This window comes from Entelurus aequoreus, linkage group LG03, assembly GCF_033978785.1.
Source record: "Entelurus aequoreus isolate RoL-2023_Sb linkage group LG03, RoL_Eaeq_v1.1, whole genome shotgun sequence".
Classification (NCBI taxonomy): Eukaryota; Metazoa; Chordata; class Actinopteri; order Syngnathiformes; family Syngnathidae; genus Entelurus; species Entelurus aequoreus.
The window spans coordinates 12,439,717-12,461,840 of NC_084733.1; the positions used below are offsets into that span (position 1 = coordinate 12,439,717).

A 22,124-nucleotide genomic window follows, 5' to 3' on the forward strand; every position below is an offset into this window, starting at 1 on the left:
TGACATGTAGACTGACCAATAACTGCTGTTGTGTGAAGTTATTGACATGTAGACTGACCAATAACTGCTGTTGTGTGAAGTTATTGACATGTAGAATTACCAATGACTACTGCTTATGTGTAATTATTGACATGTAGACAGACCAATAACTGCTGTTGTGGTGAAGTTGGCATGTAGACTTACCAATAACTACTGCTTCTGTGTAATTATTGACATGTAGACTGACCAATGACTACTGCTTGTGTGTAATTATTGACACGCAGACTGACCAATAACTGCTGTTGTGTGAAGTTATTGACATGTATAATTACCAATGACTACTGCTTATGTGTAATTATTGACATGTAGACAGACCAATAACTGCTGTTGTGGTGAAGTTGACATGTAGACTTACCAATAACTACTGCTTCTGTGTAATTATTGACATGTAGACGAACCAATAACTGCTGTTGTGTGAAGTTACTGACATGTAGACTGACCAATTGCTGCTGTTGTGAGAAGTTGACATGTAGACTTACCAATGACTGCCGCACCGTGTTTAAATATTGACATGTAGACTAAACAAAGAGTGCTGTTGTGTGAAGTTATTGATATGTAGACTGACCAATGGCTGCTGCCTTCGTGTAATTATTGACATGTAGATTGACCAATGACTGCTGTTGTGTGAAGTTATTGACATGTAGACTTAAAAATGACTGCTGCTTCTGTGTGATTATTAACATGTACACTGACCAATAACTGCTGCTTCTTTGTGTAAATGTGGACATGAAGACTGACCGATGACTGCTGTTGTGTGAAGTTATTAACATGTAGACTTACCAATGACTACTGCTTCTGTGTAATTATTGACATGTAGACTGATGCTTCTATGTGCAGTTATGGACATGTAGACTTACCAACGACAGCTTCCTCTATGTGTAGTTATGGACATGTAGACTGACAAATGACTGCTGTTGTGTGAAGTTATTGACATGTAAACTTACTAATATTTGATTGATTGACATGTAGACTGAACAAAGACTGCTGTTGTGTGAAGTTATTGACATGGAGACTTACCAATGACTGATGTGTGAAATTATTGACATGTAGACTTACCAATGACTGCTGTACTTGTTTAATTGACATGTAGACTGAACAAAGACTGCTGTTGTGTGAAGTTATTGACATGGATACTTACCAATGACTGCAGTTGTGTGAAGTTATTGACAGAGACTGACCAATGACTGTTGCTTCTATGTGGTTATGGACATGTAGACTGACCAATGACTGCTGTTGTGTGAAGTTATTGACATGGAGACTTACCAATGACTGATGTGTGAAATTATTGACATGTAGACTGAACAAAGACTGCTGTTGTGTGAAGTTATTGACATGGAGACTTACCAATGACTGCTGTACTTGTCTAATTATTGACATGTAGACTGAAGACTGCTGTTGTGTGAAGTTATTGACAGAGACTGATCAATGACTGTTGCTTCTATGTGGTTATGGACATGTAGGCTGACCAATGACTGCTGTTGTGTGAAGTTATTGACATGTAGACTGATCAATGACTGTTGCTTGTATGTGGTTATGGACATATAGGCTGACCAATGACTGCTGTTGTGTGAAGTTATTGACATGGAGACTTACCAATGACTGCTGTTGTGTGAAGTAATTGACATGTTGACTGATCAATGACTGCTGCTTCTATGTGGTTATGGACATGTAGACTTACAAATGACTGCTGTTGTGTAAAGTTATTGACATGTAGACTTACCAATTACTGCTGTACTTGTGTAATTATTGACATGTAGACTGAAGACTGCTGTTGTGTGAAGTTATTGACAGAGACTGATCAATGACTGTTGCTTCTATGTGGTTATGGACATGTAGGCTGACCGATGACTGCTGTTGTGTGAAGTTATTGACATGTAGACTGATCAATGACTGTTGCTTCTATGTGGTTATGGACATATAGGCTGACCAATGACTGCTGTTGTGTGAAGTTATTGACATGGAGACTTACCAATTACTGCTGTTGTGTGAAGTAATTGACATGTTGACTGATCAATGACTGCTGTTGTGTGAAGTTATTGACATGTAGACTTACCAATTACTGCTGTACTTGTGTAATTATTGACATGTAGACTGAACAAAGACTGCTGTTGTGTGAAGTTATTGACATGTAGACTTACCAATGACTGATGTGTGAAATTATTGATATGTAGACTGAACAAAGACTGCTGTTGTGTGAAGTTGACATGGAGACTTACCAATGACTGCTGTAATTATTATTGTGTAATTATTGACATGTAGACTGAACAAAGACTGCTGTTGTGTGAAGTTATTGACAGAGACTGATCAATGACTGTTGCTTCTATGTGGCTATGGACATGTAGGCTGACCAATGACTGCTGTTGTGTGAAGTTATTGACATGGAGACTTACCAATGACTGCTGTTGTGTGAAGTAATTGACATGTTGACTGATCAATGACTACTGCTTCTATGTGGTTATGGACATGTAGACTTACCAATGACTGCTGTTGTGTGAAGTTGACATGGAGACTTACCAATGACTGATGTGAAGTGAAGTGAAGTGAATTATATTTATATAGCGCTTTTCTCTAGTGACTCAAAGCGCTTTACATAGTGAAAACCCAATATCTAAGTTACATTTAAACCAGTGTGGGTGGCACTGAGAGCAGTGTGAAACTATTGACATGTAGACTGACCAATGACTGATGTGTGAAACTATTGACATGTAGACTGACCAATGACGGCTGCTTCTATGTGGTCATGGACATGTAGACTGACCAATGACTGCTGTTGTGTGAAGTTATTGACATGTAGACTTACCAATGACAAATAACTTTTTCAAGAGATGTAAAAAAATGTTTTTCTTTTTTATACTTAAAGCTAATCTTCAATTCTAAACATACCACTGCCTTTTACATTCTACACGATCAAGGGCCCTGTCTTGGTCGCTCTAGACGCGTCCAATTCCTGGAATGCTGCCGTGTTTCCGTTTCCTTCCCAGAACTCATCATCGCACACGTCCACTGCTGTGAAGTGAAAACAAAAGCAAAGAAAAGGTAGCTGCACTGGTTCCAGCGGCCTGCTGCTCATACAGACGTTTATTGTGATGATGGTAAAACAGCTCACAATAAAAGTCCCGCTCACAGCTCATCTGAGGCGGTGCTGAGAATAGGACGGCGTGCGGTCATTCAAAGAGGATGCCAGAAATTGTACACCATATGCATCCCGCCATAGTGTCCATATTACTGCCTTAAAAGCCCAGAGTCCATTAAGGCAGGGCGGGGTGCGTTCCATTTAGTTGTACTGATGCGTCAGAAGGGATGCTCCGACACGTACACAGTCAGGCGAATGATGGAGCTGCCGCGGAAGTTGATGACGTTGTTGACCGTCACCATCTCCAGGTCCAGGACCACCTCTCTGGGACCTTTGATGGGCCGTGACAGGACCAGCGTGGCGCTCATGTTGCTGGTTTGCTACAGGGAGGGAAGGCAGGTACATAACACACACGCTGAGATACTTTGGTCCCTTCTCAATATCATGTTTAGCCATCACAGGTCTTGTTACACAAATACATGGCGCCCTCTGCTGGTGGCTGACTGTATTGCTGGACATTGCTGCCAGACTGTGTCGTGCCGTGCCTGCTTTGTCACGCACATTACCAGTCAAATGTTTGTATTAAATATCATGGGAAGGTGTCTTGATCATTTAATACCATGTTCTCTGCTCAGCTTCAACCAAAATAAGTTGCAAGACTGACCAATGACTGCTGCCATATGTAATGATTGATGTGTAGACTTACCAATAACTTCTGCTTTGTTTAAACATCGATAAATAACTGCTGCCATGTGTAAGGTCTCGACATTGTGACCCATAAATGGCTCCCTTTCTGAAATGACTGACTTGTAGACTGACCTATGACTGCTACTTAGTTTATGGTACCAATGACTAGTGCTAAGAAGTATTACTTTACACGTCCACTGCCCAATGACTGCTACTTAGTACAATGACTGACTGGTGTTTTGTGTAAATATTACCTGACATGTAGACTGACCAATGACTGCTACTTAGTTTATGGTACCAATGACTAGTGCTAAGAATTATTACTTTACACGTCCACTGCCCAATGACTGCTACTTAGTACATTGAATAAATGGTGTTTTGTGTAAATATCACCTGACATGTAGACTGCCCAATGACTGCTACTTAGTACATTGAATAAATGGTGTTTTGTGTAAATATCACCTGACATGTAGACTGCCCAATGACTGCTACTTAGTACATTGAATAAATGGTGTTTTGTGTAAATATCACCTGACATGTAGACTGTCCAATGACTGCTACTTAGTTTATTAAATGACCGATGACTGGTGTGTGTAATCATCACTTGATTCGTAGACTGTCCAATGACTGCTACTTAGTTTCATGCCTGCTCAATGACTGGTGTGTGTAATTATTACTTGACATGTAGACTGTCCAATGACTGCTACTTAGTTTAATAAATGACCGATGAATGGTGTGTGTAATTATCAATGGATTCGTAGACTGTCCAATGACTGCGAATTAGTTTCACGCCTGCCCAATGACTGGTGTTGTGTGTAATTATTACTTGACATGCTGACTGCCCAATGACTGCTACTTAATTTAATGACTGGTGTTTTGTGTAAATAATACTTGACATGTTGACTACCCAATGACTGCTACTTAGTTTAATGACTGGTGTTTTGTGTAATTAATACTTGACATGTAGACTACCCAATGACTGCTACTTAGTATAATGAATGCCCAATGACTATTGCTGTGCTTAATTATTACTTCCAATGTAGCTTGCCCAATGACTGCTACTTAGTTTATTGACTGGTGTTTTGTGTAATTAATATTTGACATGTAGACTACCCAATGACTGCTACTTAGTTTAATGACTGACCAATGACTGGTGCTGCATGTAATTATTGCTTGACGTGTAGACTGCCCAATGACTGCTACTTAGTTTAATGACTGACCAATGACTAGTGTTGTGTGTAATTATTACTTGACATGCAGACTGCCCAATGACTGCTACTTAGTTTAATGAATGACCAATGACTATTGCTGTGCTTAATCATTACTTCACATGTAGCTTGCCCAATGACTGCTACTTGGTTTAATGACTGACCAATGACTGCTACTTCCTTTAATGACTGACCAATGACTGGTGCTGCGTGTAATTATTACTTGACATGTAGACTGACCAATGAATACTACTTAGTTTAATGACTGACCAATGACTGGTGTTGTAATTATTACTTGACATGTAGAAGGACCAATGACTGCTACTTAGTTTAATGACTGACCAATGACTGGTCCATCCATCCATCTTCAACCGCTTATCCGCAATCCGGAACCAATGACTGGTGCTGTGTGTAATTATTGCTTGACATGTAGACTGCCCAATGACTGCTACTTCCTTTAATGACTGACCAATGACTGGTGCTGCGTGTAATTATTACTTGACATGTAAATTGCCCAATGACTGCTACTTAGTTTAATGAATGACCAATGACTATTGCTGTGCTTAATCATTACTTCACATGTAGCTTGCCCAATGACTGCTACTTGGTTTAATGACTGACCAATGACTGCTACTTCCTTTAATGACTGACCAATGACTGGTGCTGCGTGTAATTATTACTTGACATGTAGACTGCCCAATGAATACTACTTAGTTTAATGACTGACCAATGACTGGTGTTGTAATTATTACTTGACATGTAGAAGGACCAATGACTGCTACTTAGTTTAATGACTGACCAATGACGGGTCCATCCATCCATCTTCAACCGCTTATCCGCAATCCGGAACCAATGACTGGTGCTGCGTGTAATTATTGCTTGACATGTAGACTGCCCAATGACTGCTACTTCCTTTAATGACTGACCAATGACTGGTGCTGCGTGTAATTATTACTTGACATGTAAATTGCCCAATGACTGCTACTTAGTTTAATGAATGACCAATGACTATTGCTGTGCTTAATCATTACTTCACATGTAGCTTGCCCAATGACTGCTACTTGGTTTAATGACTGACCAATGACTGCTACTTCCTTTAATGACTGACCAATGACTGGTGCTGCGTGTAATTATTACTTGACATGTAAATTGCCCAATGACTGCTACTTAGTTTAATGAATGACCAATGACTATTGCTGTGCTTAATCATTACTTCACATGTAGCTTGCCCAATGACTGCTACTTGGTTTAATGACTGACCAATGACTGCTACTTCCTTTAATGACTGACCAATGACTGGTGCTGCGTGTAATTATTACTTGACATGTAAATTGCCCAATGACTGCTACTTAGTTTAATGAATGACCAATGACTATTGTTGTGCTTAATCATTACTTCACATGTAGCTTGCCCAATGACTGCTACTTGGTTTAATGACTGACCAATGACTGCTACTTCCTTTAATGACTGACCAATGACTGGTGCTGCTTGTATTTATTACTTGACATGTAAATTGCCCAATGACTGCTACTTAGTTTAATGAATGACCAATGACTATTGCTGTGCTTAATCATTACTTCACATGCAGCTTGCCCAATGACTGCTACTTGGTTTAATGACTGACCAATGACTGCTACTTCCTTTAATGACTGACCAACGACTGGTGCTGCTTGTATTTATTACTTGACATGTAAATTGCCCAATGACTGCTACTTAGTTTAATGAATGACCAATGACTGGTGTTGTGTGTAATTATTACTTGACATGTAGACTGTCCAATGACTTCTACTTAGTTTAATGACTAACCAATGACTGATGTGTGTGATTATTACTTGACATGTAGACTGTCCAATGACTGCTACTTAGTTTAATGAATGACCAATGACAGGTGCTGCTTGTATTTATTACTTGACATGTAAATTGCCCAAAGACTGCTACTTCCTTTAATGACTGACCAATGACAGGTGATGCTTGTATTTATTACTTGACATGTAAATTGCCCAATGACTGCTACTTAGTTTAATGAATGACCAATGACAGGTGCTGCTTGTATTTATTACTTGACATGTAAATTGCCCAAAGACTGCTACTTCCTTTAATGACTGACCAATGACAGGTGCTGCTTGTATTTATTACTTGACATGTAAATTGCCCAATGACTGCTACCTAGTTTAATGAATGACCAATGACTGGTGTTGTGTGTAATTATTACTTGACATGTAGACTGTCCAATGACTGCTACTTAGTGTAATGAATGACCAATGACTATTGCTGTGCTTAATTATTACTTCACATGTAGCTTGGCCAATGACTTCTACTTGGTCAATGGTTGGTTTTGTACTTATTACTTGACAGGTAGACTGACCAATGACTGCTACTTAGTTGCCAACTGGTCCATGTTAACGTGAAGACTAAGTCACATGATTGATCAGTGACATGTAGACGGACCATTTATTGGTTCTGTGATAAACGGGCCACACAGTTATGATTCTGGGGGTGGACAGTTCCATTAATGTAGCTCTCAGAGTGAAACTATTTCCTGTATCAGCACCTTTATCTGGATCCTCACTAGGGCTGCAACAACTAATCGATTAAATCGATTAAAATCGATTATAAAAATAGTTGCCGATTAATTTAGTCATCGATTCGTTGGATCTATGCTATGCGCATGCGCAGAGGCTTTTTTTTTTTTAAATAAACCTTTATTTATAAACTGCAACATGTACAAACAGCTGAGAAACAATAATCAAAATAAGTATGGTGCCAGCATGCTGGTTTTTTTCAATAAAATACTGGAAAGGACAGAAATGTAGTTTGTCTCTTTTATCCGATTATTAATCGATTAATCGAAGTAATAATCGACAGATTAATCGATTATCAAATTAATCGTTAGTTGCAGCCCTAATCCTCACCAAATGTAACAGAATCTCCTTGAGGAATGTATCTTGAGTGATTCACAGCGGTACTCACCCTCATGTAAAACTCTTGCCCCTCGTTGCCCGACTTAATCTGGAAGATGTAGAAGGCGCCCGGGTAGCGGGTGGTGGCCTGCATCTGGAAGATGTCGGCGGGCACGCTGCGACCCGACAACAGGTCCATGTGTCTGTAGAGGATGGTGAAGGGCTGGTCCCTGCACGCAGGGTCGCCATTGGTGCACATGCACTGGCTGCACGGAGGACAGAGACGCAGCGAGAGTGACGCAAAGTGAGGCGGTCGCCGCTTTGTGGAGAAAATGAAGAACGCACTCACTTGTCTCCCACTTCAACGTAAGGAGGCGGACACTGCAAAGGAGCCAAGCAGGTGTAACCTCCCTGGAAATTGAAACAGACTCGTTCTGTTGTACAGGTGTTGTTACCAGTGTCACATTCATTGATGTCTTCAAAAATCAAGCACACGACAACAAATTGGTTAAAACGTCCCAAAGAAGACCAAGTGCGAGAACGTGCCGCCTCGGAAGAAGCGCCTCTACCTTCGCAGCTCCTGTCGTCGTCGAGCACGTAGTAACCGGGCGGACAGACGCAGGTGAAGGAGCCCGGAGCGTTGGCGCACTGGTGCTGACACAGGGAGTCTGAGAACCTGCACTCGTCCACGTCTGAGGACAGATATGGTTAACATCATGGCCTTAAGAGGAGGCTGTGTACCTAATGTTCTGACCGGTCGGGAGCGCAGGTGTACCTAATAAAAGGGGTTGTCTGCTTACCGTTGCAGGAGGTCCCGTCCCTCGCCAGCTCGAAGCCAGGGTCACAGTTGCACATGAAGGAGCCGAGGTTGTTATAGCAGGTGTGACTGCACGGACTGTCCTCGCACTCGTTCACGTCTGACAGCACAAGGCACACACTGGTCACTCTGGTGTGTTCTTATAATTCTACCCTTCTTGAGACATCACCAAGGAAAAGTACCTTCCATATGAGGACCGGTGAACAAGTTAGGACATAAATCATGGTCCCCATACGGAAAACCATTGCATCTAATTGAGAATGTCTCATTTGCACCCCTGGTGGTGAATACTATCAAAATTAGGGCGGTCCCAAAAAGGAGGGATTTTTCAAATTGACTGTCGGTTTTAAAAGTGCTCCCCCTCTTGTCAACGTATGTAACAAGTGTGTGTAAAAATTTGAAGTACTCCCCTTTTGGCCAAAATAAATTTTAAAAAATTCTAAAATATGTAAAAAAAAAAGCTTGTTGTGAAAAATGAGTTGGAATTTCATACGAAAAAGGTCACACTTTCACAAGGGAAACTTAGAATTTTGTCAGTATCATAATAAAAATCGTAATTTTACTCAGCGCAAGTCAACATTTTACAAGAAAAACTGAACATTTGTGCAATTTTCTGATAAAAGTTGGAATTTTACTCAATAACCGTCGCAATTTTACAAGAAAAGCTGAACATTTTGACAATGTTATGAAAAGAGTCGTAATTTTTCTCGACAAGTCTCAATTTTACATGGCTAAATCCTGACAAGTCATAATTGTACTAAAAAAATTTCCCTATTTTACAAGAACAACAAAATAATTGGCAATATTGTGATAAAAGTCACCATTTTGCATTAAAAATTAATTTTACATAAAGTAATAATTTTACATTTAAAAAAAATTATTTTAGGAGAAAATATTGCAATATTACAGAAACAGAAAGAATATGAGAAATTGTTTCCAATTTTATAATGCTTTTAGATAAATTTTTTTGCTCTCATTTGCACCCCTGGTGGTGAATACTATCAAAATTAGGGCGGTCCCAAAAAGGAGGGATTTTTCAAATTGACTGTGTCGGTTTTAAAAGTGCTCCCCCTCTTGTCAACGTATGTAACAACAAGTGTGTGTAAAAATTTAAAGTACTCCCCTTTTGGCCAAAATGAATTTTAAAAAATTAAAAAATATGTAAAAAAAAAAAGCTTGTTGCGAAAAATGAGTTGGAATTTCATACGGAAAAGGTCACACTTTCACAAGGGAAACTTAGAATTTTGTCAGTATCATAATAAAAAATCGTAATTTTACTCAGCGCAAGTCAACATTTTACAAGAAAAACTGAACATTTGTGCAATTTTCTGATAAAAGTTGGAATTTTACTCAATAACCGTCGCAATTTTACAAGAAAAGCTGAACATTTTGACAATGTTATGAAAAGAGTCGTAATTTTTCTCGACAAGTCTCAATTTTACTTGGCTAAATCCTGACAAGTCATAATTGTACTAAAAAAATGTCCCTATTTTACAAGAACAACAAAATAATTGGCAATATTGTAATAAGTCGGAATTTTATATGACAAATGTCACCATTTTGCATTAAAAATTAATTTTACATAAAGTAATAATTTTACATTTAAAAAAAATTATTTTAGGAGAAAATTTTGCAATATTACAGAAACAGAAAGAATATGAGAAATTGTTTCAAATTTTATAATGCTTTTAGATAATTTTTTTTGCTCTCATTTGCACCCCTGGTGGTGAATACTATCAAAATTAGGGCGGTCCCAAAAAGGAGGGATTTTTCAAATTGACTGTGTCGGTTTTAAAAGTGCTCCCCCTCTTGTCAACGTATGTAACAACAAGTGTGTGTAAAAATTTGAAGTACTCCCCTTTTGGCCAAAATGAATTTAAAAAAATTAAAAAATATGTTAAAAAAAAGCTTGTTGTGAAAAATGAGTTGGAATTTCATACGAAAAAGGTCACACTTTCACAAGGGAAACTTAGAATTTTGTCAGTATCATAATAAAAATCGTAATTTTACAAGAAAAACTGAACATTTGTGCAATTTTCTGATAAAAGTTGGAATTTTACTCAATAACCGTCGCAATTTTACAAGAAAAGCTGAACATTTTGACAATGTTATGAAAAGAGTCGTAATTTTTCTCGACAAGTCTCAATTTTACTTGGCTAAATCCTGGCAAGTCCTAATTGTACTAAAAAAATGTCCCTATTTTACAAGAACAACAAAATAATTGGCAATATTTTTATATGACAAATGTCACCATTTTGCATTAAAAATTAATTTTACATAACAAAGTAATAATTTTACATTAAAAAAAAAATATTTTAGGAGAAAATATTGCAATATTACAGAAACAGAAAGAATATGAGAAATTGTTTCCAATTTTATAATGCTTTTAGATAATTTTTTTTGCTCTCATTTGCACCCCTGGTGGTGAATACTATCAAAATTAGGGCGGTCCCAAAAAGGAGGGATTTTTCAAATTGACTGTGTCGGTTTTAAAAGTGCTCCCCCTCTTGTCAACGTATGTAACAATAAGTGTGTGTAAAAATTGGAAGTACTCCCCTTTTGGCCAAAATGAATTTAAAAAAATTTAAAAATATGTTAAAAAAAAGCTTGTTGTGAAAAATGAGTTGGAATTTCATACGAAAAAGGTCACACTTTCACAAGGGAAACTTAGAATTTTGTCAGTATCATAATAAAAATCGTAAATTTACTCAGCGCAAGTCAACATTTTACAAGAAAAACTGAACATTTGTGCAATTTTCTGATAAAAGTTGGAATTTTACTCAATAACCGTCGCAATTTTACAAGAAAAGCTGAACATTTTGACAATGTTATGAAAAGAGTCGTAATTTTTCTCGACAAGTCTCAATTTTACTTGGCTAAATCCTGACAAGTCATAATTGTACTAAAAAAATGTCCCTATTTTACAAGAACAACAAAATAATTGGCAATATTGTGATAAGTCGGAATTTTATATGACAAATGTCACCATTTTGCATTAAAAATTTATTTTACATAAAGTAATAATTTTACATTTAAAAAAAAATATTTTAGGAGAAAATATTGCAATATTACAGAAACAGAAAGAATATGAGAAATTGTTTCCAATTTTATAATGCTTTTAGATAAATTTTTTTGCTCTCATTTGCACCCCTGGTGGTGAATACTATCAAAATTAGGGCGGTCCCAAAAAGGAGGGATTTTTCAAATTGACTGTGTCGGTTTTAAAAGTGCTCCCCTTCTTGTCAACGTATGTAACAACAAGTGTGTGTAAAAATTTGAAGTACTCCCCTTTTGGCCAAAATGAATTTAAAAAAATTAAAAAATATGTTAAAAAAAAGCTTGTTGTGAAAAATGAGTTGGAATTTCATACGAAAAAGGTCACACTTTCACAAGGGAAACTTAGAATTTTGTCAGTATCATAATAAAAATCGTAATTTTACTCAGCGCAAGTCAACATTTTACAAGAAAAACTGAACATATGTGCAATTTTCTGATAAAAGTTGGAATTTTACTCAATAACCGTCGCAATTTTACAAGAAAAGCTGAACATTTTGACAATGTTATGAAAAGAGTCGTAATTTTTCTCGACAAGTCTCAATTTTACTTGGCTAAATCCTGACAAGTCATAATTGTACTAAAAAAATGTCCCTATTTTACAAGAACAACAAAATAATTGGCAATATTGTGATAAGTCGGAATTTTATATGACAAATGTCACCATTTTGCATTAAAAATTTATTTTACATAAAGTAATAATTTTACATTTAAAAAAAATTATTTTAGGAGAAAATATTGCAATATTACAGAAACAGAAAGAATATGAGAAATTGTTTCCAATTTTATAATGCTTTTAGATAATTTTTTTTGCTCTCATTTGCACCCCTGGTGGTGAATACTATCAAAATTAGGGCGGTCCCAAAAAGGAGGGATTTTTCAAATTGACTGTGTCGGTTTTAAAAGTGCTCCCCCTCTTGTCAATGTATGTAACAACAAGTGTGTGTAAAAATTTAAAGTACTCCCCTTTTGGCCAAAATGAATTTAAAAAAATTAAAAAATATGTAAAAAAAAAAGCTTGTTCTGAAAAATGAGTTGGAATTTCATACGAAAAAGGTCACACTTTCACAAGGGAAACTTAGAATTTTGTCAGTATCATAATAAAAATCGTAATTTTACAAGAAAAACTGAACATTTGTGCAATTTTCTGATAAAAGTTGGAATTTTACTCAATAACCGTCGCAATTTTACAAGAAAAGCTGAACATTTTGACAATGTTATGAAAAGAGTCGTAATTTTTCTCGACAAGTCTCAATTTTACTTGGCTAAATCCTGACAAGTCATAATTGTACTAAAAAAATGCCCCTATTTTACAAGAACAACAAAATAATTGGCAATATTGTGATAAGTCGGAGTTTTATATGACAAATGTCACCATTTTGCATTAAAAATTAATTTTACATAAAGTAATAATTTTACATTTAAAAAAAATTATTTTAGGAGAAAATATTGCAATATTACAGAAACAGAAAGAATATGAGAAATTGTTTCCAATTTTATAATGCTTTTAGATAAATTTTTTTGCTCTCATTTGCACCCCTGGTGGTGAATACTATCAAAATTAGGGCGGTCCCAAAAAGGAGGTCTTTTTCAAATTGACTGTGTCGGTTTTAAAAGTGCTCCCCCTCTTGTCAACGTATGTAACAACAAGTGTGTGTAGAAATTTGAAGTACTCCCCTTTTGGCCAAAATGAATTTAAAAAAATTAAAAAATATGTTAAAAAAAAAGCTTGTTGTGAAAAATGAGTTGGAATTTCATACGAAAAAGGTCACACTTTCACAAGGGAAACTTAGAATTTTGTCAGTATCATAATAAAAATCTTAATTTTACTCAGCGCAAGTCAACATTTTACAAGAAAAACTGAACATTTGTGCAATTTTCTGATAAAAGTTGGAATTTTACTCAATAACCGTCGCAATTTTACAAGAAAAGCTGAACATTGTGACAATGTTATGAAAAGAGTCGTCATTTTTCTCGACAAGTCTCAATTTTACTTGGCTAAATCCTGACAAGTCATAATTGTACTAAAAAAATGTCCCTATTTTACAAGAACAACAAAATAATTGGCAATATTGTGATAAGTCGGAATTTTATATGACAAATGTCACCATTTTGCATTAAAAATTAATTTTACATAAAGTAATAATTTTACATTTCAAAAAAATTATTTTAGGAGAAAATTTTGCAATATTACAGAAACAGAAAGAATATGAGAAATTGTTCCCAATTTTATAATGCTTTTAGATAATTTTTTTTGCTCTCATTTGCACCCCTGGTGGTGAATACTATCAAAATTAGGGCGGTCCCAAAAAGGAGGGATTTTTCAAATTGACTGTGTCGGTTTTAAAAGTGCTCCCCCTCTTGTCAACGTATGTAACAACAAGTGTGTGTAAAAATTTAAAGTACTCCCCTTTTGGCCAAAATTAATTTAAAAAAATTTAAAAAATATGTAAAAAAAAAAAAGCTTGTTGTGAAAAATGAGTTGGAATTTCATACGAAAAAGGTCACACTTTCACAAGGGAAACTTAGAATTTTGTCAGTATCATAATAAAAATCGTAATTTTACTCAGCGCAAGTCAACATTTTACAAGAAAAACTGAACATTTGTGCAATTTTCTGATAAAAGTTGGAATTTTACTCAATAACCGTCGCAATTTTACAAGAAAAGCTTAACATTTTGACAATGTTATGAAAAGAGTCGTAATTTTTCTCGACAAGTCTCAATTTTACTTGGCTAAATCCTGACAAGTCATAATTGTACTAAAAAAATGTCCCTATTTTACAAGAACAACAAAATAATTGGCAATATTGTGATAAGTCGGAATTTTATATGACAAATGTCACCATTTTGCATTAAAAATTAATTTTACATAAAGTAATAATTTTACATTTAAAAAAAAATATTTTAGGAGAAAATATTGCAATATTACAGAAACAGAAAGAATATGAGAAATTGTTTCCAATTTTATAATGCTTTTAGATACATTTTTTTGCTCTCATTTGCACCCCTGGTGGTGAATACTATCAAAATTAGGGCGGTCCCAAAAAGGAGGGATTTTTCAAATTGACTGTGTCGGTTTTAAAAGTGCTCCCCCTCTTGTCAACGTATGTAACAACAAGTGTGTGTAAAAATTTGAAGTACTCCCCTTTTGGCCAAAATGAATTTAAAAAAATTAAAAAATATGTAAAAAAAAAAAGCTTGTTGTGAAAAATGAGTTGGAATTTCATACGAAAAAGGTCACTTTCACAAGGGAAACTTAGAATTTTGTCAGTATCATAATAAAAATCGTAATTTTACAAGAAAAACTGAACATTTGTGCAATTTTCTGATAAAAGTTGGAATTTTACTCAATAACCGTCGCAATTTTACAAGAAAAGCTGAAAATTTTGACAATGTTATGAAAAGAGTCGTAATTTTTCTCGACAAGTCTCAATTTTACTTGGCTAAATCCTGGCAAGTCATAATTGTACTAAAAAAATGTCCCTATTTTACAAGAACAACAAAATAATTGGCAATATTGTGATAAGTCGGAATTTTATATGACAAATGTCACCATTTTGCATTAAAAATTTATTTTACATAAAGTAATAATTTTACATTTAAAAAAAAATATTTTAGGAGAAAATATTGCAATATTACAGAAACAGAAAGAATATGAGAAATTGTTTCAAATTTTATAATGCTTTTAGATAAATTTTTTTGCTCTCATTTGCACCCCTGGTGGTGAATACTATCAAACTTAGGGCGGTCCCAAAAAGGAGGGATTTTTCAAATTGACTGTCGGTTTTAAAAGTGCTCCCCCTCTTGTCAACGTATGTAACAATAAGTGTGTGTAAAAATTTGAAGTACTCCCCTTTTGGCCAAAATGAATTTAAAAAAATTAAAAAATATGTTAAAAAAAAAGCTTGTTGTGAAAAATGAGTTGGAATTTCATACGAAAAAGGTCACACTTTCACAAGGGAAACTTAGAATTTTGTCAGTATCATAATAAAAATCGTAATTTTACAAGAAAAACTGAACATTTGTGCAATTTTCTGATAAAAGTTGGAATTTTACTCAATAACCGTCGCAATTTTACAAGAAAAGCTTAACATTTTGACAATGTTATGAAAAGAGTCGTTATTTTTCTCGACAAGTCTCAATTTTACTTGGCTAAATCCTGGCAAGTCATAATTGTACTAAAAAAATGTCCCTATTTTACAAAAACAACAAAATTGGCAATATTGTGATAAGTCGGAATTTTATATGACAAATGTCACCATTTTGCATTAAAAATTAATTTTACATAAAGTAATAATTTTACATTTAAAAAAAAATATTTTAGGAGAAAATATTGCAATATTACAGAAACAGAAAGAATATGAGAAATTGTTTCCAATTTTATAATGCTTTTAGATATTTTTTTTTGCTCTCATTTGCACCCCTGGTGGTGAATACTATCAAAATTAGGGCGGTCCCAAAAAGGAGGGATTTTTCAAATTGACTGTGTCGGTTTTAAAAGTGCTCCCCCTCTTGTCAACGTATGTAACAACAAGTGTGTGTAAAAATTTAAAGTACTCCCCTTTTGGCCAAAATGAATTTAAAAAAATTAAAAAATATGTAAAAAAAAAAAGCTTGTTGTGAAAAATGAGTTGGAATTTCATACGAAAAAGGTCACTTTCACAAGGGAAACTTAGAATTTTGTCAGTATCATAATAAAAATCGTAATTTTACTCAGCGCAAGTCAACATTTTACAAGAAAAACTGAACATTTGTGCAATTTTCTGATAAAAGTTGGAATTTTACTCAATAACCGTCACAATTTTACAAGAAAAGCTGAACATTGTGACAATGTTATGAAAAGAGTCGTTATTTTTCTCGACAAGTCTCAATTTTACTTGGCTAAATCCTGACAAGTCATAATTGTACTAAAAAAATGTCCCTATTTTACAAGAACAACAAAATAATTGGCAATATTGTGATAAGTCGGAATTTTATATGACAAATGTCACCATTTTGCATTAAAAATTAATTTTACATAAAGTAATAATTTTACATTTCAAAAAAATTATTTTAGGAGAAAATTTTGCAATATTACAGAAACAGAAAGAATATGAGAAATTGTTCCCAATTTTATAATGCTTTTAGATAATTTTTTTTGCTCTCATTTGCACCCCTGGTGGTGAATACTATCAAAATTAGGGCGGTCCCAAAAAGGAGGGATTTTTCAAATTGACTGTCGGTTTTAAAAGTGCTCCCCCTCTTGTCAACGTATGTAACAACAAGTGTGTGTAAAAATTTAAAGTACTCCCCTTTTGGCCAAAATGAATTTAAAAAAATTAAAAAATATGTAAAAAAAAAAAGCTTGTTGTGAAAAATGAGTTGGAATTTCATACGAAAAAGGTCACACTTTCACAAGGGAAACTTAGAATTTTGTCAGTATCATAATAAAAAGCGTAATTTTACTCAGCGCAAGTCAACATTTTACAAGAAAAACTGAACATTTGTGCAATTTTCTGATAAAAGTTGGAATTTTACTCAATAACCGTTGCAATTTTACAAGAAAAGCTGAACATTTTGACAATGTTATGAAAAGAGTCGTAATTTTTCTCGACAAGTCTCAATTTTACTTGGCTAAATCCTGACAAGTCATAATTGTACTAAAAAAATGTCCCTATTTTACAAGAACAACAAAATAATTGGCAATATTGTGATAAGTTGGAATTTTATATGACAAATGTCACCATTTTGCATTAAAAATTAATTTTACATAAAGTAATAATTTTACATTTAAAAAAAAATATTTTAGGAGAAAAATTTGCAATATTACAGAAACAGAAAGAATATGAGAAATTGTTTCAAATTTTATAATGCTTTTAGATAATTTTTTTTGCTCTCATTTACGTGAATACTGGTGAATACTATCAAAATTAGGGCGGTCCCAAAAAGGAGGGATTTTTCAAATTGACTGTGTCGGTTTTAAAAGTGCTCCCCCTCTTGTCAACGTATGTAACAATAAGTGTGTGTAAAAATTTGAAGTACTCCCCTTTTGGCCAAAATGAATTTTAAAAAATTAAAAAATATGTATATAGAGACATACTGTAATAACAAACTAAATAATGAAGATTAAAAACCAATTACAAACAAAAATTTCAACCCAAAAAAATTATCTAAAAGCATTATAAAATTGGAAACAATTTCTCATATTCTTTCTGTTTCTGTAATATTGCAATATTTTCTCCTAAAATATTTTTTTTTAAATGTAAAATTATTACTTTATGTAAAATTAATTTTTAATGCAAAATGGTGACATTTGTCATATAAAATTCCGACTTATCACAACATTGCCAATTATTTTGTTGTTCTTGTAAAATAGTGACATTTTTTTGAGTAAAATTATGACTTGTCATATTTTAGCCAAGTAAAATTGTGACTTGTCGAGTAAAATTACGACTCTTTTCATAAAATTGTCAAAATGTTAAGCTTTTCTTGTAAAATTGCGGCTGTTATTGAGTAAAATTCCAACTTTTATCAGAAAATTGCACAAATGTTCAGTTTTTCTTGTAAAATGTTGACTTGCGCTGAGTAAAATTACGACTTTTATTATGATACTGACAAAATTCTAAGTTTCCCTTGTGAAATTGTGACCTTTTTCGTATGAAATTCCAACAAATTTTTCACAACAAGCTTTTTTTATATTTGCATAGTATGTATATATTATTAATGTTGTAAATACAAATCTTTATATATCTAGAAAGGGTGGTCCTAAAGAGGAAGGCATTTTTCGGGGGTCTCAAGAAGGTAACAAATACAAGAACGTGTGCGTGCGTGTGTGCGCGTGTGTGTGTGTGCACAACACTTTCAGTGAATGACTTTTGGAGGGTTTCCAAACAGATGATGTGAATTTTATTTTTATTTTATTTGTATTTTTTTTTCATTAACAAATACAATCATGTGTGCTTACGGACTGTATCCCTGTAGACTGTATTGATCTATATTGATATATAATATATATATTGTGTTTTTTATGTTGATTAAATTTTTTTGTTTGTTTTAAAAAAACATTTTTTTTTTACATTTTTTGTGCGGCCCGGTACCGATTGGTAGCGGGCCGCACAAAAAAAAAAAAAATTGGTGGTTGGGGACCACTGCTCTAAAGCACAATGTTGACACATTAAGCTTGAACTAGTGGTTTTAAATGTGTATTTTGCTACACTGAGGATTCAAAGGGACAAAAAGCTGCCACAACTAAGTGTAAGCCTTTATAAACAAGTTACTTTTTACATATTTTATACACTTTTATTCATACATGTTCGTTCTCTTGAGTTCTTAATACTGTAACGACCTGCTGGGGTTGACGTCGTGTTCCTGAGTGGTTGATATTCAGAGTTCCCATGGTCGTGAACGTACCACGCCTGCACTGCAAAAACTGAAATCTAAGTAAGATTAAATATCTCAAATAAGGGTGATATTTGCTTATTTTGTGTCTAATAAGATAATTCTTCTCACTATGTAGATTTTATGTTAAGTGTTTTACTTGTTTTAAGTGTTTTGGTCCTAAATGATCTCTCGCATTTAAGAAATATATTCTTAACTGCTTCCTTTCCATTAAGAAAAATAAACTAGTTTTTAGTATAAGTTTGCTGGTTTCAAGGAATGTAATGCCTAGTGCATATGTCAAGATAATGGCACTTGCATTTACTTAATTTAAGAATATTTCTCAACCTATTGAGAAAATTCTCAATAGGTTGAGAAAAAATAAACTAGTTTTTAGTATATGTTTGCTGGTTTCAAGAAATGTAATGCCTAGTGCAGTGTTTTTCAACCACTGTGCCGCGGCACACTAGAGTGCCGTGAGATATTGTCTGGTGTGCCGTGGGAAATTATGCAACTTCACCTAATTTATCCCAAAAATATTTTTTGCAAATCAATAATTAGAATCTGCCAATAATGTGCCGTTGCTTAGAGTCGGTGCTGTGTAAAACTCGGCAGGGTAACCACGTAATACTCCATGTCAGTAGGTGGCAGCATTGCTTTGTAAAAGTCGGAATGTGTCGGGTGAGACGAGGATGGTTTGTTGTGATCCCGATATGCAGACCACAGTGGGAGGCAGAGTGCAGGTAAAAATGGTATGTAATGCTTAAACCCAAAATGAACGAAAGGAAAAGGCTATGCAAAACAAAAGTCAAACTGAACTGGCTACAAAGTAAACAGAGACAGAATGCTGGACGACAGCAAAAACTTACGGCATCCACAAAGTACATCCGTACAAGACATGACAATCAACAATGTCCACACAAAGAAGGATAGCAACAACGTAAATAGCCTTGCTTGCTAACACAAAGCAGGTGCGCAGAATAGCGCTCAAAGGAAGACATGAAGCCACTACAGGAAAACACCGGCAATACAGGAAGGGCCACCAAAATAAGCAAGACAAGAACTAAAGCACTACACACAGGAAGACACCAACACACTCAAAATAAGACACGACGACTTGGTGGAGTTACATTTTTTAATGTTTTCTGCTAGTGGTGTGCGTCCGGATTTTTTTAATGGCAAAAATCTGCCTTGCCTCAAAAAAGGTTGAAAAACACTGGCCTAGTGCATATCATTATGTCAAGATAATGGCACTCGCATTTACTTAATTTAAGAATATTTTTCAACATATTGAGAAAAAAGGACTCAAATTTTTTTTTCTATCAAGAAAAGTGCAGTTGATATTAGTGAGAATATACTTATTTTAAGATATTTTGGGGTTCATTAAGGTTAGCTAATTTTACTTGTTTTGGAAAGTCTTGACAAGCCAAATTTTCTTGTTCTATTGGCAGATAATTTTGCTTTGTTCAAGTAAAATACTCCTAATTTTTGTATATTTTTTTTTCTTGTTTTTGAACACCGACTTTTTGCAGTGTGTAAGGTGATTGGCGAAGGAGGAGGAAGCGTTCGTTGTCGCGGTAATGAGGGATGAGGATAGACGTGCATGTGGGAGGAACGAGATAAGTGTTGGAATTTTGCTGTGTTAGCATAGGTTGCTCAATAAAAGTTGAAAAAAAAGAGCGTCAGACTTTGTGTGCACTTCTTCTGGACGCTACAATACAATACTAATTATGTGTCCTTCTTGATTTTTGAATATTTCTAATATTTATGTCTGTTCACTTAATCTGCTGCCATATGTACTTTAAACATCGAAAAATAAAGTTGCACAATTTGTGTATCGCATCATATTATGACTTTGTTGTACTTCCTAATAAAGGATAACAAAACGGTCGCTATATTTGGTTGTGATGTTTGAGTTGATGTGTGGGAATGGCGTGACGTCCCTGAACGCACCTTGGCAGCTCCTGTTGTCAGTGTTGAGCGTGAATCCCGGGCTGCACGAGCAGGAATACGAGCCGGGCACGTTGGCACAAAGCTGCTCGCAGTAACCATAGCGACACTCATCAATATCTGCAAAGAAAGATGCAGGGCTTGTACTATTTCTGCCATACAGCGCCTCACCACAAGAGGACGCCATTTCCCTATGGTAAGAGATCATTGACTTGTTCAAATTGGTGGAAAAGATTGACTTACCCTGACACTGACCCCCAATTAGCCAGAAGCCTTCAGTGCAAGAACAGGTGTAGCCCCCCGCGGTGTTTATGCACACCTGGGTGGGGTTGCAGTGGTGGGAGTTGGTCTCGCACTCGTCGACGTCTGAAAAGACGTCACAATTAGGTGTTGATGGCAGGTCAGAGGATGAAAGTGGGAAGAAATGCACGAAAGTGGGAAGAAATGCACGCCTTTATTTACTCAAAGATAGGATTTTTAGAATACTACACAATTTCACTGGTGTAATGCAATGTGTGGCAAGTACAGCTGACATCTAAAATGACTGAGAGGTGTATTGTAGCTCCATGCATCACAAACATGGAGGCATACAACATTGTGGAGCGACCACCTTGGGGTCGTGTTAGAATAATTATGTATATATTATCACACAACTCTATGCTTAAGGGCCGTTGCTATAGTTATTATCTGTATTTTTGTATCTGTATCTCTATCAGTGTTGTGTCCAGACTCGGCCTGCTGACTGCCAAGGCCGAACATCGGGTACCGGGACGCAGACAAAGCAGAGACGAGGCGATAGCACCAGCGTCAACACATTTGCATTTTTGTATAATCATATATTGTGTCTAACTGGAGTTGTCGAGATTACCCCCTTCCCTCAGCGACAGTTTCAGTGATGTCACAGGGACCTCCCAAATAAATAGAGGAAGCACGCGGGCTGGACTTTTAGAACGTAGTTTGGATTTGTAACTAGAATACAGCCCAAAACACGTGTCTCCTCATTGAGCCAAATTGAACTCTGTCTCTGCATGATTCCTTG

General features: G+C 35.3%; 1 protein-coding gene across 2 annotated transcripts in view; it reads right to left on the minus strand.

Moving 5' to 3' along the window:
• Nucleotides 1-3,095: 3,095 nt before the first annotated feature.
• fbln5 (fibulin 5) overlaps nt 3,096-22,124 on the minus strand; it is a 37,832-nt gene continuing 18,803 nt past the window's right edge. For both annotated transcript variants that reach the window (XM_062040399.1, XM_062040400.1), the window contains exons 5-11: nt 21,329-21,451; nt 21,089-21,205; nt 8,708-8,824; nt 8,477-8,599; nt 8,257-8,383; nt 7,978-8,173; nt 3,096-3,492 (exon numbers count right to left, since the gene is read on the minus strand). In XM_062040399.1, coding sequence (XP_061896383.1) covers nt 3,331-3,492; nt 7,978-8,173; nt 8,257-8,383; nt 8,477-8,599; nt 8,708-8,824; nt 21,089-21,205; nt 21,329-21,451 — 965 coding nt within the window. In that variant the 3' untranslated portion in view covers nt 3,096-3,330. The remainder of the gene's footprint in view (nt 3,493-7,977; nt 8,174-8,256; nt 8,384-8,476; nt 8,600-8,707; nt 8,825-21,088; nt 21,206-21,328; nt 21,452-22,124) is intronic.